This window comes from Callorhinchus milii, unplaced genomic scaffold (assembly GCF_018977255.1).
Source record: "Callorhinchus milii isolate IMCB2004 unplaced genomic scaffold, IMCB_Cmil_1.0 Scaffold22, whole genome shotgun sequence".
Classification (NCBI taxonomy): domain Eukaryota; kingdom Metazoa; phylum Chordata; class Chondrichthyes; order Chimaeriformes; family Callorhinchidae; genus Callorhinchus; species Callorhinchus milii.
This window is the reverse complement of record NW_024704763.1, coordinates 3,700,054-3,724,817: the sequence shown is the minus strand read 5'-3', so window position 1 is coordinate 3,724,817 and position 24,764 is coordinate 3,700,054. Positions and strand designations below refer to the sequence as shown.

The 24,764-nt window shown below is 40.7% G+C and overlaps 1 protein-coding gene across 1 annotated transcript in view; it reads left to right on the top strand.

The window, feature by feature from the left end:
* Nucleotides 1-638: 638 nt before the first annotated feature.
* The window catches only part of igf1ra (insulin-like growth factor 1a receptor), a 117,660-nt gene continuing 93,534 nt past the window's right edge, over nt 639-24,764 (top strand). The window contains exons 1-3 of the mRNA XM_007908370.2: nt 639-654; nt 1,067-1,214; nt 18,714-19,262. Of these exons, the coding sequence (XP_007906561.1) occupies nt 1,118-1,214; nt 18,714-19,262 (646 nt within the window). The 5' untranslated portion in view covers nt 639-654; nt 1,067-1,117. The remainder of the gene's footprint in view (nt 655-1,066; nt 1,215-18,713; nt 19,263-24,764) is intronic.

Here is a 24,764-nt window from a genome sequence, read left to right as displayed (position 1 = left end):
TCTCCCAAGACTTTTTTTTTAAATTCGACATCAAATATTTTTGGTGGTAGTGGTGGTGGTGGTGTGGTGGGGGGGAAAGGATTTATGTTTCGTTTTCTTCCAAATTCGTGATCAAGAAAAGGCTCTCTCCCCCTCCCCCTCCCCCTCCACTACCCCCCCACCCCCCCCTCTCCAAAAAAAAGCTTTTTTTTGGGGGGTGTGGGGGTGGGGTGTGGGTGGTGGTCCACAGAACAATTCCTTTTTCTATTTGATTGAGATTTTTCCTCCTCCTCCTCCTCCTTTTCCTCCTCCTCCTTCTCCCTCCCTCCTTTTTTCCCCTTTTCTTTCCCCCCCCCCTTTGATTTTAAAAGGGATTTCTCCTGTCCCCCCCCCACACCCCACACCCCCTTCTCTCTCTGTGTGTGTGTGTGTTGTGTGTTTTTATATAGAAAAGAAAGGAATGGAGGCTGATGATGGGGAGTTCCAAGACAGCTGGTGTTTGGTGCATTTAACAATGATACACTGGCGAGGCTGAGAAAAACAGGAGAAGAAAAACAACCAAAGAGACACTGTAACAACCCTCCCTCCCTCTCTCTCTCTCTCCCTCCCTCTCTCCTTCCTTCCCATCGCAACAGTTACTTTGTTTCAGACAAAAAAAAACATCCCTTTTCGATGGTAATTGTGTAACCTCTCTTTTACACCCTCTTCACATCCCAAACCCTCCCTCATCCCTCTCCTCCCTTCTCCCTTCCCTCTTACTCTCCTCTCTCTTTTTTTTCCCTCTCTCCCCCCCCCCCCCCCTGATTGGAGATTATTATTATTATTTTTTTGGTGGGGAAAAGGGGGGTGAAGTTCACTCAAGATTTTCGTGAGCCTCCTTGTCGTTCGTTTGGTTTCTGGAGCTTTTGTTTTCGTTTTAACTGGTGAATTCATTCATTCATTAATTAATTGGGGGGGTGGGGGGGGAAAGGAGAGAGAAAAACAAACAGAACAAAAAACCCTGATCTTTCCTTCCTTCCTTCCTTCCTTCCCCCAATCCCTTCTCTTCTCCCCCCTCTCCTCCCCTCCACCCCAAAACAAATACTAGTTGTTGTTTTGAGGGAGTTGATCTCTGTTGGTGGGTTTTCCTCGTTGAGGAATGAAGACCAGATCAACAAAGAGGGGCTCGGTGACCTTGTGCTGGGGTCTGGTGGCTCTCTGCACCTTACTCACTCTGGGACAAACTAACGCTGAAAGTAAGTCCACTTGTTTTTATTTCTGTTGTGTCTTTTGAATGCCCCTTGGACACTTCTGATTGCAAACAGATCCAGTGCTAACCTTTTCCCAGTAACGCCAGAAATATATTTTATATGGATATATGTAGGTATATATATATATGTGTGTGTGTATATCGTCGCCAAAACAAAAATGTGGTTGGTTGCTTTCTAACCTTTTTAGGATGGAGGTGAAATGCCTCCTTGTGTGAGTTGCTCTGGCAAATCCCGCATGTTATTTAATGTTTAAGCTTCTCTTGGCTGTGAACAATTACTGGGATGTTGTAGTGATTTTATATATATATATATATATATATATATATATAAAGTTCGATGCCTTTGATATATCTGATGTTTGTGATCTTGCCAGTAATTTATATTTTCGTTCTAAGGGAAACTATTGTTGGAAGTTCCCATTTTTATACGATTTAAGACCCCCCCCCCCCTCACACCCCAAAAAAAGTCAACGTTAATTATTATCCAAAAGAATATGTTGGTTTTGTGGCAGAATATTCAATGTCTTGCTAATTGAAGAATAACCTCATGCAATGTTGCAAAGATCTATTTTAAATACAAGCAAAATGCTATTTCTTAAGGGGGGGGGAGGGGAAGAGCACCACAACAATCTGTAACATTCATTGAATTACTCAGTGTTTCAGTTCTCAGTAGCATGTGGCTGGTGCATCCTGCCCTGTCTTCCTTTGAGTGTGGGGAGGGGAGAGAGGAAAGAGATATTGTGGTCATGGAGTAAACATTATTATTAAGTTTTTAGAACATGAGAGGGCTGCCACAGTCATAACTTAAATATGCCAAGTAGAGTTATGGCTTCTTTTTATAGCTGGATGCCCCCAGCAAGAGAGACTACTGTAGTTCTTTCCAATCGACCCCAAATCATCACCCCCTATGGGAGTGATAGCCATCCTGCACTCTGCCTCTCTCTTTCCCCCCCACCTCCTCCCCAGTTGGTCACTTGCTGAGATTGATGCACTTTCATTTCTCTCCTCCTTTTCCCCGCTTTTGATGGTTCTCTGTTTTAGGTTTCTCCTTTTATGTTCTTCTTTTCATTTAGTTAGTTTTTTTAAAAATCTTGTTTTACATGGTTTTGTCCTTTGATTATACTGTTAAGGTTCTCTTGAGTGTTTATTTCTGTTTCCTTTTTGTTTTACTCGTACTTGATCTTTATTTATGCTTCTTTCCATCTCCCTTCCTGTTTTTCACCTCTTTCTGTCTATTCATGACCCATTTACGTCTCTTTATGTTTTACCTGCTGTTTATTCGTTATCGTTAAGGTCCTAATTTTTCCATTCTCCTTCCATTTTCTGCTTTACTAATTTCTTTTCTCTGTTCTGAATTTCTTATCTTTATCTGCCACCGTTTGTTGTCTTCTTTCTATTTCTGTCTGCTTTTCTGTCTCATCCATTATGTTTTTCTATTTCACTTTATCTCTTATCTCTCTTGATCATTGCTACTTTTTCTGTCTTCAGTTCCAAATCTAATCTTTTAACTTTTTTTTCTATTTATGAATATTTCTGACCCTTCCATTTATAAAGTTATATTTTGTTGATTTCTATTTCTTCTAAGAAGGATCTGCTTTTTTAAATTTTTTTTTGTATTTGTTTTCTTTGTTTGTTTACTATTTTGTTTTTGTTTTCCTTCCATTTCTTAACTCTTCCTTATCTGAACGGATTCAACAATCCATTCTATCTCCTTCAGGTATATTTATTTATTGGTTGTAAGCAAATCGGCAATTTATTTCCTAGTTTTCCTGTGGAAAAGCTGACTGATTTCTCTATGAACATTTTTTCTGTTTACTTATGTTATCTTCATGTTTTAATTTCGTCCTTGCTTTTTTTCTAACTTCTAAGTTATTCACTGCACAAATAACTTCTGTTTTCCCTTTTTTTATATCTCTGAATTTCTCGTAATCAGTTTTTATACCTTTCTCCCGAATATTCCTGTTTTAAATGGTCCCTTATATCTGCTTTGCTAGGTTTCTATATTTTGTGGTTGATTTCGTTCTGAATTGTTTGCTCCAAAGTTTTTATTGCTAAAATAACCCTCTGGTTTCTGTTTCCTATTTTAATCTTTCTTTTGTTTTTATTTGTCTATTAGATTTTATTTTTCTGATTTTTTTTGGTTCCATTGTTATTTCTGATATCACTTTGACTTTTTCTTCTCTCCTTGCTCTTCTGTTTTTAGGCAGACTCTTGTTATGGTAAAAACTTATAGTCTGGATTTAATACTAATCTGCAGATACTATTTGTAGTGACCAAATACAATCCTAAAGGCTGCTTGTGGTAAATTTGTTTGATTGTAATTATTCTCTTTTCCTTTATGGATAAATTTGTTTGTTATTCAATGGGAATGCTACAGATCGTAAATAATTGAACCAGTTTTGCTGCATTCAGAAGCGTTATCCTGCTTATTGGTGCCAAATCATTGCGATAGGGAAGTTGATGAACGTTAAACTGGAGTCTTTGGTGACCTAATAGGTTTTCTTGAGTTGTAACCTACTTTTATTTCATCTACCCCTGTCGGTGTGGGAATAGGGAGGTTAGCACATTGCCCATTGTGCATTAGCCCATTGCAAAATCCATTGCGAAAAGCTTTTTAAACATTGCTAGCCAGCTCTCTACATTGTACCTTTTTACCTGTTTTGGAGCTGAATTCAATTTACTAAGTAGAGAAAGGTGGAGATCTGTAGTTATTTTTGAGTATTGAACATTATGAAAATGTATTGTGAAATCCACCCTGTTGAGTTGGCATAATTGACAGTAATGGCCCTATTGGTAAAAGTCCTCTGAAGTCAGGAAGGTTTAGTTTTCCAGGGATGTCAGATACCTGAACAATCTTGTCTCAGGTGAGTTAAGTTTGATCTTTAACTGGTTACTGAATGGTGTGATGTGCAGAAGTGTGTGCAGTTCTCTCTCTGTGGGGTGAACACAATTTGTTCAAATTGTGCTGGATAAATGGAAGATGGAGGGATGGCACAGTTTTGATGGTTTGGTATTTTATTGTAAGGAAGGAAGAATAAAGACTTGGGGATGGGTACAAGATGGATTCCATTGTTAAATGAAAATTAAATGCGTTATACCCTGGCAGGTTCCCCTTTAGGTTTGGATTCTAGCTTGAGGAGAATGGTTGACTCCCAATGTTGGATGACGTGAATTTAGGTTGAAAGCTTATCTCTTAAATGGATGAGATTCACATTAGTCAAACTGGTTGCCTTTGGTTACCTTTGAAGCGGGACAGGAATCTGATGAGGTTTCCCTTCCCCCACAGAAATCTCCACTGATACACAGCGCATTTGCTTCAGCCAATCTTCTCCCCCCTCCTCATTTCCTGTTGAAATAGGAAATGTGCCAGACAACAGAAACAACTAAGCATGTAAAGGAAGGGAACACAAAGGAAGTGAGGGGTCACTTATTTGCAAGCAGTTCAATATGCTTATTTTATTCTCTGTGTTTGATCATTTTGTATGATCTATAATTTTGTCTAGCTCTGACCAATTTCATATGGTTCAGTGCTAGAATTTGTGAGTTGATCGCTAGTGTTCAAACAAATACATTGAGCTCCCCCTTCCAATTGTGATATATCTGTGAATTGATAAGTAATCATCTCAATTTGAAATAAGAATTGCAAAGTTAAACTAAGTATCGGTTAATGGATGTAGCTGGATTGGATTCAGACAACAGTACCACCTCACAGCTTTAAGTGAAGCGCATATGAGTTTACAGAATATTAATGAACAGTACGAGTCCTTAAGCCAGAGTTCTAGACATTGAAGCAGACAGCTCTACGTCTAGAACTGTCTGCTTCAAAATTTACTTTGCCTGGCTTTTTCTCACCCTTCCATCAAACTCGTTCAGTATTACTCATTGACTGCTTCAAGTGCTTTACAAGACGTTCATTCTATGTGAAAGGTGCTATATAAAGACAAGTTGTTATTGCTTGCCTTCACTCTAGCCCCTAATACAGCAGCAACAACAACAGCTTGCACTTATATAGTGCCCTCCACACAGGGCAGCGTCTCAGAGTGCTTAACAGTTGCGGAGCCTGACTCTGAGCCTGGTGGGGGCAGGTGGCTGTAAGCATGGTCGAAGAGGAAAGTCTCCAGGTGGGACCTAAAAAAGGCGAGAGGGGGGGCAAGGCAAAGAGATTCAGGGAGAGTGTTCCAGAGTTTCGGGGCATAGTGGCTGAAAGCGGGACCTTCGATGGAGGGTGCGAGGGGCGAGCAGGAGGCTGGTGCCAGTCGAGCAGAGTTGCTGGGCGGTTGATTGGGGAGTGAGAAGGTCGGAGAGGGAGGGAGGTGCCAGAGAGTGAAAGGATTTGAACACGAGCGTGAGGATCTTGAAGTTGATCCATTCGGTGATGGGGAGTCGGTGGAGCCTGACCAGAACTGGTGAGATGTGGGGAAGGAGTTTGGTCCGGGTTAGTATGCGGGCGGCAGAGTTCTGAATGAGCTGGATCTTTTGAACGGTAGAGCTGGGGAGACCATCGAGGAGTGCGTTTGAGCAGTCCAGGCGGGAGGTGACAAACACTTGCACGAGGGTTTTGGATACCTTTCGGGTAAGGTACGGTCGGAGGCTGGCAATGCAGCTGAGGTGGAAGAAGGCGGGCCTGGTCAGGGTTAATAATCTGTGTTAAAGAGCGTGAAAAAGGCTGGAAAAACATACTTGAGCACCTCTTCTCAAAACATCTTGATCACTTTACACTATGTGGTGCATATTGATTGTATTGATAACTATGTAGGCAAACTTGGAATCTAATCTGTGTCAACATCCCATGAACAGATGAACGCCCAATTCTAAATTTTGTTTTTGATGAATTTCAATGAGGAATATTGTCCAGGACATAAGGACTCTTTGCCCTTTTTCGCAAAACCACAAGAACGTGAAGACACAAAGAGTGTGTGGACATAACATTAGTGAAGTAAAATGTCTGAATGGTCTATATTTGTTCAAATCTTAGATTGTACCAAAATTGCTTGAAAAAAAGAGTTTCAAGGGATATGAGAAGTGAGTAGAAGAGTGGGCTCATGTGGAGAAAAACTGACTTGATGGGCCTTATGGCCTGTTTTTTATGCTATGACATTCTTTGATTCTATTAGTATTTGTCTTGCCTTTTAACTCAAAATACTGGGACATCAAAGACCTGTTTGAATCAATTTGGTTTCATAAATTTGAGTGAACAACTTGGATCTTTGTGGGTGTTGGCTGGTTGCAAATTACAATTGTTTTCATTCATATTTTTTAGATGAGATCAACCAGTTTGCATTGGTCTAGTTGGCAGGATCCGGGATGAACATAGTGGCATAAACAAAAATATAGCAAATAAAATAAAAGCTTGTTTCCAGGGTGAAACAATTTGGAAGGAAGCTGAGGCCAGATGGATGACAGGGTGAGCCGTAGCCTCTTTAGGTGGAAAGCTGGTGAATCAGTATTGTACTGCATACATAACCACGACAGTATGGAGAGTGAATATCCCACTCTCCTATTCGTTCATGATATCGGGTTCAACTCATTGATGGAACAAAATTATCCGCTTTATTAGTTGTAAGGTAAACTGAGACTCAACCTGATTTCTAGGAGGCGTGGGTATATAGTTTTGTAATCCTATACGGAGGGCACAAAGGTGGCAGGAATTGGGGGTTGGCAGCCAGTGTGGTGCTGTTCTAAAGTTGGAGTTGAGGCAGCATGAATCTGTTTTTTGACTATGCTGTCATTTGTCCTTGTGTTAGTTTCCCCAAGTTGTTTCATTTTTCAGTGCCTGGGCTCTCCCTTCAAACGAACACAAAAACACTCAATAAAAATTTACATAATTTGTGTAAAATCTCAAATGTAACAGATTAGAAACGTCACCAAAAAGGCTTCATTTTATAAATGCTACAAACGGGGTTAGAACAAATACAAAACCAAGAATGGTGCAGAATAAAAATGTCTTGAATACAGACATGTTAGATGAATCCATCATACATATGGGTGAGTCGTGATTATGATGAATGCAGGTGTTGCATTTTTATGGAGGGTTTTGTCTGCATAACATTCCATATTAAATGCAGTCTTGTGATTTAGAATCACGCTGCCTGTGCTGGCTCTCCAAAAGAGCTGCCTGATTAGTCCCATTCCTCTGCCTTTCCACACTCTTTTTATGTCTTCTGATATTTAATTTATCTCTTAAAAACTAACATGGAATCTGCCTTAAACCGCCATTATAGGTGGGGTATTCCATATCCTGACAACCCTTTGTATTAGAAAAAATTCTCCTAACCTCTCCCTTTGGTCTTTTGATAATTACTATGCCCTCCAGATACTCACTCACAGACTGTAGAAATAATTTCTCCCAGTTTACTTTATCAAAACCCCTCACAATTGTACAAAACAAAACTCTCTTTCGAGTCTCTTCTCATCCTTTTCTATTGTAGGAATGGGCCTCAGTTCCTCTGGTCTATCCTCAAAAGCAAAACCTCTTCTCCCTTATATCCTGGTGAATCCAGTAAATTCACATTCTATCCTTCAGATGAGATGTTAAACGGAGGTCCTGTCTACCTGTTCAGGTGGCTGTTAAGATCCCATGGCACTGTTTGAAAAAAGGACGTTTCTCTCAGTATATCCTGTGAAGTGCTTTGTGGCATTATACCAAATCCAAGGTTTATTATTAAATGCAAATGCAAGGATTGTTAATTTCCTCTGTGTCCACTTCTTCTGACTGTTTTTTAGGTAGATGTTAAAAATTCCATGATATTTGAAACGAAAAGGAAGTTTCTCTCAGTGTCATCGCCCAAAATATCCTTTAAATAAATTGGCCATTCATTTAATGCTTTCTGTGCACAAATTGGCTGCTGCATTTGCTTACAAACACATCGTTGCTACACTTGACAGCAATTATCTGCACAGCACTTTGAGATGTTATAGGTGTGACATCAGATATATTGATGTCTTGTATTGTATATTTTTTGAAAAGTGAAGAGTTTCTCGTGGTTACCTGGCCTGTATTCTCAACTTGTCCAAATTTGGCTCAATATTGCAATTAATTGACTATTCAGCTCATTGTTGTGTGTAGAATGTTGCTATTGCACATTAACCTCAGTAAACATTTTGCCTCTGTAAAAAAAATATTTACTTCATTTCTAATTAAACTCATTCTGCGGTGCTTTGAGTAGTTTATTTTACTTGAAAGGTGCTACATCAATTTAAGTTGTTGCTAGAGGTTATCATTTTGAAAGTGAAAACACAATGATTGCCGGCGAGTAAATGAATTTGGTAGCAGGAGCAAGAACTGTTTTTTGTTTAGGGTAGATGCAAGTAGAGGAGGAACTTCACCTTTAGGTGAATGCTCTTGTTCACCAAGGCAAGAGATTCCAGTACTAGTAATGAAACATTTCCCTATTGCAGGCATCCCAGTGTCTGCATCAAGCAGAGTAGAATTCCCCACTGCCCACTGTGACATTTTCTGTTTCCCACAACAGACGTTCCTGTCATCTCTGTGAGATTGCTAATTTAATGCTGCATTAAGGGCACTTTTACGCTGTGAGCCTTAAATTCGCTAGAAACTGAGTTTGGATTGGTCTCGAATATATTTCATGTGGTAACTTTAAAAGCAATTAATGGTCACAGTCCATGAGGCCAAGATTCAGACGCAGATCCCAAAGATAAAACGGGATAACGAGTGACCAATAGCCTGGTCACCATTTCGGAGCAGAAAAGCTTCAGCCACTTATTTTGATGTTCTTACTTCAATAATGGGGAATTCAGATGCAGCGAGGTGATGTACGAAACCACCGCCACCATGTCCTGGGCTATGCAAGCAGAGAAAAGGAGGAAAAATGTCTCCCTACATGTGACTGTAGACTGAGCTAAATAAACGTTGCATCAGTTGTTACATTTCTTTATCTTTACTGGAGGGGAATAGTGAGTGAGGGTGTTTTTAAAAATTGAACGCTATTGATTTTCTTTAGAGCATTGGCCACAATGTCACGGAGGAAACTGCAACCTCTCTCTTTATGATTTTGCGCATTGTCTACATTTATACACATTGAAACTGCTTTGTGGAAATGTATTTCTTCTTCTCCCTCTTCCCCCCCCCCCCACCCCCCCCCACCCCACAAATGATTTTCTTGTGAGCCAGGAGTCATTATCATGCTTTTGTTGAGTTCTGGGCAGTGGAATCATCGCAGGTTTTTGATCTCTTGACACCAATATGTTGTCGCCAGCCTTATTTAATTTGTTGTGTGCACTGTTGCTTATACATTATGGGATATTTAAATTTACCTCTTTCCCCTTTCTCCCCCCCCCCACCTTAAAGTTTTGATTCTTTGCTAAGTCAGGGATGTGAGCAGTAGCTCTGCCAAGTGTTCTTCACTGTGTATCTCAGCCTGATTCTGTCCTATCGTCCACATGGACAAAAATGCCAGGTTGGTGCAGTGGGGTGGAGTGATGTGAGATTGCGGGGTGGGCAAATCAAAGGGGGATTATTCTACCATAACAGGTGAAATCTCCTCCAGCTACACACTCCTGCTGACTGCCTTTGCTTCTCAAACACATCCCTCTCTAAAACCACAAGCTGTTAGCCTCTATGAATTTGCTCCCTGGAACTCCCCTTGTGTTACCTCCTCTCCCTGTTTTCAAAATGCTGCTTAAAAACTTCTCTTTTATTGTTGTTTGGTCAAAGTCCTCACTCAGCAATCCACACTGTCTTTGTAAAGCACTTTGAGATGTTATCATATGTGAAAGGCAGCTATATTGGCTTCTCGTTCTGCAGTGCTGAAGTCCCTCCTCTCATTCAGCGTGAAATTTAGCTCAGGCACTTCTTACTACTTGAACACATGCTCGAGGACACATGTTTCATGTTGATACATTGGGTGAGAAACTGCAGACTTGGTGCTGCCACGTACCACATTACTGCTGTGATGTAAAATATTAAGGAGTTAGATTAGTCACATTGTGAAGAGGAGTATGGCAAGATTCTGACTCAACCACTAAATATGATTTCTTGCTCTTTAGTGCAGGATTTCGATGACTTGCGAATATTGGAGGTGTATATGTTCGGAAAGAACCTACAGTTTTATAGTCTCTTAATATATGCAAATATCACAAAGTATTTTCCAGTAAATTATACATCGTGCAGACACCATTTTTTTGTACGAAAGAACAGCAGCGATTTGCGTACATCAAGGTCCCAGAAAAAGCCACAGGGTGAATGACTAATTCATCTGGTTTAGGACATTGTTTGAAAAACTGCCTTCTCTTTTCAAAATATCATTTAATGTTTTTCTAAACAGATACACTGGGCTTTGTTTTAACCTTCTGTTCCCCCTCCCCCTGACAAATATTGAAATTGTGCAATCCTGTAATTTACCCAAGTGATTTCAATGTAGTGTCATGTTATGGCTTGGTTTGGGAGGGGTGACATTTTCATGCAGTACTTGGAACTGTGAAAGGCCCATATGTTGTCCATTCAAACGTGTGTTTTTAGAGAGTGTTGTGAGTTAATGAACATGAGGGTAAACTGCTAGGGGTGGTGGGGGCAATTTGAAGTGATGTTTCTAGAGTGCCTTTCGTGTAGAATGTGTCTCAAAGCATTTACAATTATGACCGGGAGAGGGAGCGTTAGGGATGTTGAGCAAAGGCGGTCCAAAAATATGTTTTTAGGAGTGTTTGGAAGCTCGAGAGAAACAAAGTGAAGAGGTTTGTAAAAGAGTTCCAGAGGGCGGAGGTGTAGTAGCTGAAGGCTTGGCCAGTGATGATGGATCAGAAGGAGCCAGAAACCAGCAGTAAACTGGAATCTGAGGGTTCGGACAGGGCAGTAGAGGTGGAGAAGGTGGTGGGGGAGGGCAAGAGTGTGAAAGGAATTGAGGACATTTCCTATCCCCCCCCCATTAATTAAATTGTGCCCATCTTTCTGAGCTCAGTCAACCCCCTTGGCATATGCACAGTGACCACTTTAGGGGAAAGTAGTTTGTCCTCAGGGCGTTACAGGTTGAATGGAGGAGGTTGGGATCCACAAAGAGATATGTTAAGTCACCATCAGAAGGTGCTGTGGCAGCTTCTATCTCTGCATTACAAAGCAGATGGCAACTTTAAAAGGGAGAGGGAAAAAGATTAAAGCTGTTGAGTGAGGTTGGTGATGTCAAATGTAATTGATTAAGCGTGCAAGATGGTTTCTTTGTTTTGGACGCTTGTCTCTTTATAAGAGTCTGTTCAGTGTTAGAACAGCTCAGAGGAGAGGTGTACCCTGTGCTCACTATTAAAAAGTTTCAGAAAAGCTTCTGCTCAGTGTTAATATATTGCTGAGTGTTAGTGAACTTTCTGTACAGCCCGTGTTTTGACAACTGCTCTAATACTGAGGTTAAAACGTCCTTGACCTGAAAGTGTTGAGATTTGATTCCATCATAGCAAGTCATTGGCAATACCTTGCCCAAGTGACCATTCTTCATATATAAGGTTGGAAAGTATGCTTCGCTCTCTATCTGTGGTTTGCCATTCCCCCTAATAGGTTGCATACAAAATGCTCCATTACTACAATACAGTAAATCCATTGAAGCTCTTGGGAGACTTTTGAACAACATAAGGTACGATCAAAATGCTGGAATTGTTTATTATCTCCAATTTTGACTCAGTCTTTCCCAGTACCTCTAGACTTTTGTTACTCCTTCTGGCATTCCTTTCTTTCTTCCTTCCTTTCCTCTTATAATTTACATATTTAAGTGCCTGTTGCAAAAGCCACTACACTTAGCAAGAGGAAATTCTCAGCCCATATGTCTGTAATGTTCTCATGAACATCCATATGTGTGTGGGCTGGGGTATGTTTACATTTTTTGCTTTGAGCTGCATATGGGCACATTTGTACTTATTGTTTGGTGTTGAGAAATTGCACAATCTCTGTATGTCACCTGCATATCTGTTATGTTCTCACTAGTGAGACCTGCAAGTCTAAATACTAAGGTCAAACCACACAGTTCACGTTGCCGCTCCAGTATGTTACTGGGGGAATGTTAGACGTTAATCCAAGGTCTGGTTCAACTGTTTTCAGGTCAATGTTAAAGATCCTGTGGCATTATTAGAAAAGAAAAGGGGCTTCTCCATGTCCCTTGGCTAACAAACCTCCAGGTTAATTGGTCACTCATTGCATGGCTGGGTGTACGACCTTGCTGTGCGCACTTGGCTCCGTGTTTTCCTACAAATAGAACAACAACTCCCTTTTGAGGTGTCTTGGTTTAACGTCCCCTCTAAAGGATGGCGTTTCACCAATGCTTCCCAGTACTCAGCTGGAGTGTCAGCCTGGACAGTGAGCTCAATTCTCCACATGGAGTTTGGATCCATAATTTTCTAACCCCAAGACCAGAATGCGCCCAATTGAGCGAAAGAAAGGTGGCCAAACCACTCAATAAAAATCTGTCCTGGTTTCGTTGGTGGGCATGGGGTAAGAGATGTAATACTGCACTCAAACACTCTGGTGATGCATCAGTAGCATTCATTTTCATTAGGAGCATTGAATCTTCTGCAAATTGTAGTCTATTTGTCATAGTTTGCATGTTGATCTCACGAGTGCAGCTATCCTGGGGATAAATGTGTAACGATTGCTCAGCTCTTGTGACATTGCTCAGTTGCGGGAGTGCAGAGGAACATTTTCTATTGAAGTTACGATGTGGCAATGTTTACATGCCGCAATCGAGAGATACAAGGGGCAATTGCTTCATTGGTTATCTGCTGAAAGCTCTGATAAAGCTATTGAAGACAAATAAACAGCCAGGTTCTATCTGAAGAGCTGGTGTTGAGATACGGATAAATAGTAATACAACATTTCCACCGGTTACCAAATCAATAATGAGAGGACACACATTTAAGATAACCATTAAAGGGATGGTTAGAAAAACGTATTGACGCTAAAGATAATTGGAATGTAGCATTCTCTGCCCCAAATCATAAATGAAGCTTCGCCCTTAAATTATTTTTCAAATCACCACGCTTTTCCGCAGGTGCCCCCTGGGTTTGCACTTGGAGTTGGGCTGCCAGGGACTGGAATACACTTGCTGTTGCTCTTGGGTGCCTTGGCCAAATGACCAAATGTCACGTCTCCACTGTAGACTGAGCAATCATGAACTATATTATATCATTTTTCTGGGAGTAAAGACTGCACTGCATACATAAACTTTGCTATCCATAAAAGTACATAAGAATTTGCTAGGCGAAAGAGGACCAAGATCCATCTAGTTCGCCTTCCACCATCCTGGCAGTCGCTTGACATATCATTTCCCAAACTACTTTGGATCCATCCCCGAGGCTAGCCATATCTCAAATGAGCATCCCAGATTATTTTTTTCAACAGTGTCCATATTCAGTGCCTTTTATAAAGAGCATGCACACTAGCTGTCAGTGCACTTGCTGTCCACAGTGAGCTTCTCAGTTTGTTTCAGACACCACTAGAGAAGCGAGTCAAAGTATAACAGTTCTTCAATTTTTTTCCAGTTATTTAAAGTATCCCATTTATTTCACTGTGTAAAGAGTCGTTTTATGTAAAATTGTGCCAAATAGATTTTTTTATATTCATCATAATATGGGGGAAAATAGTTTTAAAATGTTCACAGCAGAGGGTGAAACCTTGAACTTAATCTGAATTGTGTTTTCCAGTTGTAAATGAGCACTTTTTGGTGGGGGGGGGTATACTGGCTGGTAAACAACATGGGTGCTGAGCAGAGTTGGATTTGGCATGCTGCGGATTGTGACTGCTTTACTCAAACAATCTAAATCAGTTCCCTCAACAGCCAAACAATTTAATGGAGATGTGAATTTGCAGCCAGTGTATAACGGAGTTTGGGAAAGGCAAGAGTTTGCTACAAGGACTGTCTTTGAGACAGGTGACTGTTTAAGCAATGTGATTGGAGACACTAGTCTGGGTGTATTTCTGAAATCCTGAGCAGTGAGGAGATGTCTTTCACTTACATCAGTACTTACTGGAAATCTGGAACGTGCAGCACAACTACAGCAGTAATTACTCATGTTGCTATGTTTCTTTCTGTGAGTATGAACAGTGCCCCAGTGACGTCAAGAATCACAGAAATCACTCTAGGCAGTGGCTTGGTCAGAGACGTATGCCTTGTACAAAGATTCTTCTTTTGAATATAGAAAAGCGTACTCTGCTCTGATATACTAGGTCTGATCTGGCTAATAACACTGCAGATAAATAATATATTCACCTTCCATCAGGGTGAGTGAAGGGCCTTCTGTGTACAGAGCTGCTAGTTGTGCCTGTAGGAACAATCATTCCACTTCACAGTATACGTGACAGTTCGTCAACAAATACACAGTCACTCCACTTCACAGTAAATCCTGTGAAGCGCTTTGGGACATTCTCCCAATATGGAAGGTGCCATACAAAATGCAAAGATTATTATTATTTTATTGTGGTTTAGATCGCTCCCTAGAGGTAGGTAGTATCTAACTGGTTTTCAGTGGTGGGTCAGCCAGACCAGTAACACTGCCACGTTACACTTTAATGGATGTTATTTTTCTTGATATACGTTTGAACTTATTATTATAGTAATTACTAGTGGAAATGTTTTGATATGATGATGAGCTTATTTTAAAAATATATGCTTAGATTAAGCTTGCTGAATCATAGGTTGGCGTAAGAGAAGACTTTTAATTGAAATACATTTACTAATCTCATCTCAGGAATGGACTCAGAGCCTCCATCCCTGCTTCCAGTTAAAAAAAAGGATGGATGCATTTTCCCAATGCCCATCCCATGGATACTTGTGGGATCTGACTGCTTCTGTAGCGTGAGGACATTTATTCTTGATAAAAATCAGCGCTGGTGTGTTGTGTGAACACTGAAGTGAATATTTGAAGTGAGAGCATTGGACTATTTTCAAGTGTTTGCTAGTCACTTAACTCTGCAAAAGGGATAGTATCTCTTTTGTTGCCTGGAAGCTCTTCCGATAGCTCTTGCTATTGCTCAGTATGAAACCTGAATGCTACCCAGCCAGAGAGTCCTATGTTCTTCATGGGAACGGGAGGGGAAGCCTTTCTATAAATTCATGGCAGATCCTTTAATCCTATTTTCCCACTTTTTCTTTATAACCCTTAATGCTCTTGCTTTCCTTAGATTCTCACTCTGCTCTGCACGAGTTGGCAAGGCTAGCACTTGAGGTGCAGCAGCATGTGGTTTCAAACTGAAAACTCGGACTGGACTTATGCTCCTGTTTGCTATCCAGTGACCTGGTTACCTCCTGATTTGCGTCTGATAACACCTGACTGGAATGTATCTGCCAACCATCTACTCTGGTGACATCTAATGTCAGAAACTTGTATGGTACCATGACTGCGCAATTATGATTTGTAATTTTTTTTAGTGGACTTTAGAAGAAATGATCATATGAAATTGATCTTTTTTGGACTTCCACTTAAAGGCAGGCAGACAGGACGTCCGCCTTACCTAAAAGATTGCACTCTAGACATTGCAGTCCTCACTGTAGTGTCGGTCTAGACTGTCAGCTCAAGTCCCGCTTAAACCCATAACATTCTACTTCTCTGGAGAGAGAGAGAGAGGGTTCTATCAAATGGCCCACAATAAGAATAATGGAATCAAGCATTCAACTTTTGGGATTGAAGTTTTCTCATTTTCATCTGCAGTCCATCGCGTTGGATGTTTCATTGACCCTGGAGCCCTAATGGAGTCAATTCTGCAATCAGGAGCAAAGACAAGGTCCAATAAAATCTCATAGTATAGAACATCCCAGCCAGTAATATAGGCTAGAAGCTGAGTTTCAGGATCACTGGGTACTAGTATTTTTTTTCCTATGCCAATCCTTTTATACTAATTTTTCAATTCCATTTGTCACCTGCTCCACATTTCTTCCTTTGATGGGCTCTGTAGCCTTTTTCTTCACCAATAAGTTTACGTTTTTTCCAGCATGACCTTTCCCTCTTTGTATCCTCCATTTTCTCTCTTCTCCCTTCTAAAAAAACAAACCTGTGCAGTTGGGTTGAGGGAATGTAGATGACTTTGCATGCTGCAAAAGACCCAGCCCAGCATAAAGCACCCAGCCCAGCAAAAAATCAAATGAGGTGGAACTTGCCCAGTGAGTCGAGGAAAGTTCACTTGTCAAGTGAAGAATTACAAAGCCGGATCATCCGGTTGCAAGTCCAGTTCGGTTCTGATAGCAAAATCCGTCCATGTTATTCAAACCAGAGAGGCCTACTGTGATGGTTCTCTTCAAGCGTTTTGGAGGCATTCTAGTGAGAACACCAACAGAGATTTACCTGATTACTGTCACAATGTTAGACAGACCAGTTTGTAGGAAATGATTTAACACAAGGTGTCATTTCTATAGGATTCTTCACCCACTAGTAATCCTTTGTGACACCAGACACTAAGAGGAGTGCAATTCAAATGTGTTTAATGTATCTGAGATTATTTAAATCTATGGGATGCAGGAATGGCTTCATAATTCCTTTTTGAGACCACCTGTAGAGTATTTTTTATGTAACCTTGTTTGTGAAGTTTGAAAGGACTTAACTATTAAATTGTCCTGGCATATGCATTTATGGAATTATTGAATGTTCTAGCACAAATTCAGGCCATTTGGCCAATTAAGTCACCATTAGTGCACTTCATTATATGAGCCACCTACTCTAATCCCACTCTCACGCTCACTCCCGGTGCTTTTTAATATTCCTTTTTTTTAAAGAATCTATAATTTCCCTTAAACAACTCTTTGGGCACTGCCTCAACAACTACTTCTGAGAGAGAAATTTCATTAACTGAAGGACTGAGTGGAAGACTGCGCTGAGTGTTATGCAGGATAACAACAACAACAAAATTACATTTGTATAGCGCCTTTCACGTCGGGAGGACGTCCTAAAAATACTTGTCTGTATTTTGATATTCAATCTGCTGTTTTAAACTTTATTCTTCATTTGATAAATAGCACTGTGGTAATGGTAGGCACCGTAGCAACTGTTGGTGTGAGCTCACATCAGCATCTGCATTGACTCGAAACCTATAGATCGTGGGGACGGAGGAATAAATCTAGGGAACATACTGGTATTGGGCCATCATTGTTACTTCAGTGATGTGAATTCTCCATTGGGAAGCATAGAATTGTTGTTCTTGCCCATCAACTAACCATTTGTTACACGTGTGATATCCCTCTGAACCAATACAACTTGCAGTAAGCGTTTTTTAAAATGTGAGAATTTTGCCAAAGGACTGAGGTCTTTCTCCGTCCCAATGTGGCCACAATCTAACTGTCTTCCTGTGAGAGGATTTAGTTTAATTGGATTGCCCCTTAATGCCACTTGCCCACAGTGCTCACATTAAACCATGAAGGTACTGTTTTTCCACTCGCACTAGAATCTTTGGTGGCTGATAAAGGAAATACTTGGGTTTCTATAGTGTTTAATCACGATTCAAATGTCTTAAATTGCTTCACAAGCATGCGATCATTTGTGTCAGCAAGGTTCCACGCACAACTGTGAGGATGGTTGGCCAAGACACCAGGAGGAACTCCTGTCTCTTTGAATGTTATGTATCTGTAACATGCACTTTAACTGCCAGATTTGGTCCTTGGTTCAGTGTGTATTCCAGAAGAGCGGAACATTTGACAATGCAGTTAATAAATAATAATAATCTTTGCATTTGATATAGCGCCTTTCATGTCTTCACAGAATAGATTGTAAAGTGAATTGACTGTATATTTGTGGGCAAAACGCGGCAGCCAATTGGGTACAGCAGTGTCCCACAAACAGTCGCGGATTGAAAATGACCAATTTATTATTTTTTTTGTTTTGGAAGGATTATTATTAGGCGTGTGGAGTAAGGAAACTTGCCCAAGGTTTCGCCCTGCCTGGAATTGAATCCAGGTGTCTCGCTTGCAAGGCGTGTGCTCTAACCACTGAGTTATTGACACTTTTGACAATTTTTACACCCCCCCCCATTGCATTGAGTGTTAGCCGAGGGACTGTTTGAAGTCAAATTTTTTATACCTATATCCACTTCAAGTAGGTCACAAACATATGTGGCTTTACTTTCCTAAGTTATTTTTTTGATTGCCAAGAGCAATAATAATATAATAATAAACCTTGCATTTGATGTAGTGCCTTTATATATGATAAACATGTTTTCTTTTGCATTGACTTGCATTGAGGTACAGTTCTAGAGTTGCATGTCCATACAGCGAGAGTTGACAGGTGATTTAACTGCAAATTAGTTTATTTCTTCCCTTTGAAATCGGTACACCCACATACACGTTCCTGATGGGGTTATTGTAGACATTGGGTGCAAGGTCTCTGGTTACCAGCTTCTGCGTCTCCCACAAACTTAGCCCATTGGATTGAACTGAACCTCGGACCTTTAGCTGATACAAATAATGAGAGTTTTCGGTTCTGTAAATGACTTATTTTGTTCGTATGAGGCTTTTGTCTCTTTGTCATTAAATCTTTATCATTTATTGAAATTGTCTCTTTATCCTGCTTTCAGTATGTCACGGTCTGGATATCAGAAATAATGTTGGGGACCTGCAGCAGCTGGAGAACTGCACCATAATCGAAGGTTACCTTCAAATTCTCCTCATCTTTAATTCTAAAGTGGAAGATTTCCGTGGCCTTCGATTCCCAAAACTGACCGTGATCACAGATTACCTGCTGCTTTACCGAGTGTCTGGGCTGGAGACACTGCGAGACCTCTTCCCAAACCTTGCTGTCATCCGGGGCATACAGCTGTTCTTCAACTACGCTCTGGTCATCTTTGAAATGACTCACCTCAAAGAGATTGGGCTCTACAGCCTCCAGAATGTAACGCGGGGCGCGGTTCGGATTGAGAAAAATCCAGATTTGTGCTACTTGTCCACTATAGACTGGTCCTTCATCCTGGATTCTGTGGAGAATAACTACCTTGATCGGAATAAACAGCCGAGTGAATGCGGAGATGTCTGCCCGGGAGCTATGGAAGATAGTCCTCTTTGCACAAAGACAAGTGTGAACAACCAGTATAACTACCGTTGCTGGACTGCCAACCACTGCCAAAAAGGTAGGTCAATTTCTTGAGCTACATTGGATTTTTTTCAGAAGCCATTTTGCACTTTCAATGATCTTGTTAATAGATTAATGGGGAACACGGTGAGGTTGAAGATGTGACATTCAAACACTGGAAGCCCTGTTTGCAACTGGTGTTTTACTTTGGGGCTGTTTCACAACTGAGAACAGCAAAAAGTTTTGAGAAGCAAATCTATCGATGCAAAACGATTTTTGTTATTGGCTTTTTGTTAAAACCCAATATTGTAATGAATCCCGCAATTTCATTTATTCACTCTATTATTGCAACTACGCCTGTTTTTCAAAATTTCCATTTTCCCACAGTGACTTTCCCTTTTTCCACCCCCCGACAATCTTTGAAGTGCTCATCTGTGTGGCCTAACTTGTAATTGGTAATTTTTGAGGTGTACTGGGTTAGTCTCCATTTTGAGAACCTGCTGTTTATTGAAGCAATTGTTTTTTTTCTTGTTCTGCACTTTCCTTTCCAGCCATCTCCCTTCATGCACTTTCGATGTATTGATGGGATGTATTTCCAGGTAAAGCTGGCTGTTGGTACTAAAATACTACGAACAGAATTCCTTTTTTTGCCTGTATGTATGGCCCATGACCTATCTCTTCAGGAGCTGTAGCATGCTGAGCCCTGGATCACCTAATGTCCGGATGGAAGAGGAGAAGAACTGGGTTGATGTATACACTTCCCAGCCCCATAATCTAGAGTAGACCAGTGTGATCCTTAACTTTTATAATGAATGTTGTGCAAGTAAACTCTTATTGCTGTGTTCGTCTCAGCAATAACATCATAAATTGTAGTGTCAATGAAGGCAGACGTTTCCACAAGGTTAGATAGAACCTCAAACTGTTTCACATCTCATCTATTTAAAATATTGCTAAACTTTTCTTTTGAAATGACTCCGATTTGGTGTGCACTTGGGGCTTGTGTGTGGCACAACCTGTTAGCAACTGACCACAGTAGCCAGTTATAATCGGACTCTCATCGAATTACTTTTGTAGATGGTAAATTGGGTTGGCTTATTCTCTTCCAGAAATAGATGATAATGGAAGCAATTTAAATATATAACGAGCTGGAAATGTGAAACAAAGCCAGGAATGCACTACAACACCCGAAAGAGAAAGTAGAGTAATTATTTGCGTGTATATTTCATCAGAGTTCATTTTGGAACATTAACCTCTTAACTTTTTGACCACAAGAACAGTTCACTACTCCTGTCTTCCCAGTTGAGACGAGATAAGCAAAGGTCTTACCTATTGAGCCTCACAAGCTAATTCTTTGCAAGCAGAGCCTGGCGCATTGAAATTAAACTTAATGGAGATACTTGAAATTAAGGAAGGTTTGGTAAATTTGTAGACGGATGTTTTTCTTCTGGGTACAAAACTCAATGGTATTAATTTGAAAATAAGGAGACCCAGGCAAACAAGTAGTGCAGGAGAATTTATTTAATAAAAGGACGATAGGAAGATGCAATAAAGTACAAGTGACAGTGATAGAAGAATGATTTTATAAAAGAGTTTCAAAAGGGAACTGGACTAGTTTCATATCTTCCTGCCCTGAAAGGCTCTATATAAATACAATTTGTTTACTGCTGTTACAGTTTCTGCAAAGCAAAATGATTCAGGATTAGTAGATGAGATAGGTGGCGGCCTGGCTCAGTCTGCCAATTGTTCACCTCTGGGTCAAAAGGTTGTGGGTTCAAGCTTACTTTGGGGTCTTTGTCCTTGCAATCTAGACTGATGGTGCCAGTGCAGTTCTAGTGGAGCTCTGCATTGCCAGAGGTAGTGGTCTTCAGGTGAGATGTTAAACCAAGGTCCCGCTTGTCTGGCATTAAACATTTCATAGCTCATTTTGAAAAGAGAAGGAACTTTTAAGCGCTCTGAGACGCTACCCTGCATGAAGGGTGCGATATAAATTCAAGTTGTTATTTATTGTTCACCCATGTTCTGAACAACAGTCCTCGAGATGAAATTAGTCCTTCACTTTTTGGCTGTTTTGCAACATTGCTGTGTGCAAATTGGCTGCTGTATTCGCCTGCAAATACTTAGTCACCGTACTTTACAGTAATTTTGTGAAGCGCAATATCAAAATGCACTTACTATTAGATATGTAGAAGAAATCTTTTGGGAGGTTGAATGGGTAGCTGAAAATCACTTATTTTGTATTATTCAAACACAGGAACAAGTTTAAACTGTTAGTAGTGGGGGGAAAGAGTAGGGGTTCATGCTGGGCAGTCATTTAAAATAAGGGCTGCATTACTAACTGGATTTACTGTGTAGTGTTTTGGGGAAAGACTGCAGTCCCTTTCTATGGCCTCCCGACTGCTATGCTGAGGGGAAGCATGATCCAAACACTAGACTGATGTTGACGTCCAGAGCCAATGAGACTCTGTTTGTTCACAGACTGATTAAGATCATTTTTCCCCCAAATTGCTTTCGTAGTTAGTCTGTTCCACCTCTATGAACACTGGAGAAAATGAGCATAAGCATCCTTGAAAGTACTTGATGTACGAAACACAAGGAACAAACATCTAATGATTGTACCGTTGAACTCACTTAAAACCGACTGATAAGATCAAATGCCGATGGTTTCTTTTGAGAAAGTTATATTGAATTTTATCAAGGGCTCCTTTGTTGAGACCAAATTAAAACTCTTGAGACTTGGACAATCTATGAGTAATAGAGCTATGGATACCTAGGACTGAGCTAGCAATGTATGAGCTAGGGATGCTTCAGATGATGCCTTCAAAGTATAATGGTTAAAGTCATTTAAACTTGAATAAAATTGTAGCTTTTAAACTCACTGTTAATATTTGGTTGAAATGCAGAGATCTTGGCGCTTTATTTCTCTCAATGTCTGGAGAACTCCAGTGTCAAAATGTTGTGAGTGCTATATTATTCATGTAATAGAGGGAGTTTTCTTTTGGGTGGGGGGAATTAATATAATGTTAACATTTCTTGGTATCCTGAGAGAATAATTTGCAGGATATTGGGTGAAAGGTGATGGGTGGTTACAGCCAAGTCCAATCTTGCCCTTAGCCAATGACCACATGCAAGCACTTCCTCGCAAGCAGATACTGGATAGGAATCCTGACCTAATGCTGTTCGGTTGAGATCGGATAACTCGGCTCACACCAGGACTGAAACTTGGCTGGTCTTGTCTATGTGTCATCTCCACAGTGGGCAGTGCTTTTAACCTAGTGAGTCATTGGGAGAACATAATATCGTTCAAATTCCTTACCACCTCCTCCCCTACTTAAAAAAAATGATAAATGGGGAAAAAATGTAGGCTAACTTCTATTTTCTATTATGACCCTAACAAAGGGACCAACATTTGTAATCCCACCCGTCTTCGGTGGGTGAGCATGGTATTTTCTCTTGTTGCTGAGCACCAGCATAGTCTGTAACTGGGTGTGGAAGTGATGTGCTTTGTTTGAACGGAAAGGGAAACTGAGAGGTCATTGATTTTGGTTTTGTCACTTTGGAAAAAGTACTGTATCCAGTGTGGTGTCAGAGTATAGTTGGGGTTGTCACCAGGAAGCCTCTTCTTTATCAGAGGATGGTGATGAGGTTCGGCACAGACAGTGTGAACACGGGAGGAGAAAGAAAGGCAAAAATAATATGAAAAGAAAACTTACGAAAGGAGAATTTGTTTTCAGGAAGGAGCTGTAAATCTGTGTTCTCAAAAAAGGGGACAGTGGGTCTTTAGACAAAAACAAAAAGATCGTGTCAAACATTAATGTTTAACGAGCTGGAGAATGGGCATTTAAAATTCATAGTGCTGTGATTTGGGGAGCTTTTTACCGCATGGTTGGCTGTTTTGATGTGGAGAGGCTTGCTGCTGTTTCAGCTTTGCAGTTTTATTGAGCCTGTGAGAAATGTTTCCTGTGCATCCTTGATGGGGCGTTCCTCAGGAGATGCTGAGCAGGTGGAAGGGGAGCTGGTTGTAGGAGCAGACTGACCTCTCGGTGCATTACGGCAAATGTGTCGGCTGCCAGAGAACAGGGACTAAAGCTCTCCTTTTGGAAAAACAGGGTGACCTGGTTGTGATCGGGAAGGAATGTTTCCCCATTGGCGTTAGCTTGGGCCCAGCTAAAAAGTAATCGCCTGTGGCTACTGTTTTCTAAAACACCCAAACCCATTGCTCATACTGAAACTCCTCTAAAATGATGTCCTGATTTTCTTATGTGTGTGTAAAAAAAAAAGCCATCTATTGTACAAAAGTTCGGAAACAGTTGATAAGCTCATGTTGATAAAGTGGGATTGGTGAGTTTACATGGAAAAATCCCAAAAAGGAAAGTTCAAGTCCTAATTGGTCTGACCTGAGATTGTCTGTTTGGCTCAGTCAGTCACATTTTTGCCACTGTGGGTTTGAGCCCCCAGGCTACAACTTGTGAGCTGAATATTCCAATGCAGTACTGGGGGAGCACTGCATTACCATACGCATTGTCCTTCGGTGGGACGATAATTTTTTTTTCTTTTGCACTTAATTTATTTGTCATCAGATGTCCACACCTGACCCTTGGCCAAGCCTAGGCGTCTGCAGGCAGATCTTCTTGGGAAGATAAGGACAGTAGTGCCCAACTTTATGGTGCCCTTACTTCTTCCTCTGCCTCTAGGTTGTTGTGTCCCTTTTGGTAGCCTCTCGTGACTCAAGGTCAGACAATGTAGACATGCTGCTCCCTGTATCTGACCTGCATTGAAACCAGTGGCTGCGTTCCACACATTCCTTCATTCCCCCAAGAGTCGGCCTTACCTCCCTCGTCTGCACCTGTGGGGCCTGTGAGTTATATGTGTATGTCACATTTATTGGAGATTGGGCATAAGTTATCGCTGTGCTTTCATGTAATAATTATGGGGAGGGTATAGGATAAAATAGTAAGAATTGTATTAGTAATGGTAAGATTAATGGAGTTATTGGAATGAAATAGCAAATGGTGGGTGGGGGGAGGGCTATTGGATTGAAATAGTAAATTGTGGGGGGATATTACTTTTACTATTACTATGTAAGATTTATTGACGCCTTGCAATTTATTTTCTTGTACAAGTGTTTTTACGGTTGTCAAAAGAAGTACAGAACCACTTTTGAAATGACCATTTCGTCTGACATCCATCCACCACAGCAAGCCGAGTAGAGGGGTGAGGTGAGGAGGGGGAGATTCCAGAGTTTGTGTTGGCTGGGGGCTCGTCTATTCCTGTGCTGAACAAACATGTTTGTCAAGGTATACCAACAAATTAAACTAGACGTGAAAACAAATTGATTACGAGCAACAAAGTCGCTCTGTTCTCTGCAGTTTAGTCTAAGTGCTAAGTCTCGACATTCTGATAGGCTCAAGGACACGTAGCCTGCATTTCTCCCTCGTTTTTTTTAGAAAAGGTGTTTTTTTGATGAAAGGTCTTCATTATTCCCTGTGATAAACCAGACTAAACTTCATCTTTCACATTATGGAGATCACTATTCTGCCTAAATGGTCAGTCAACCCCCAGT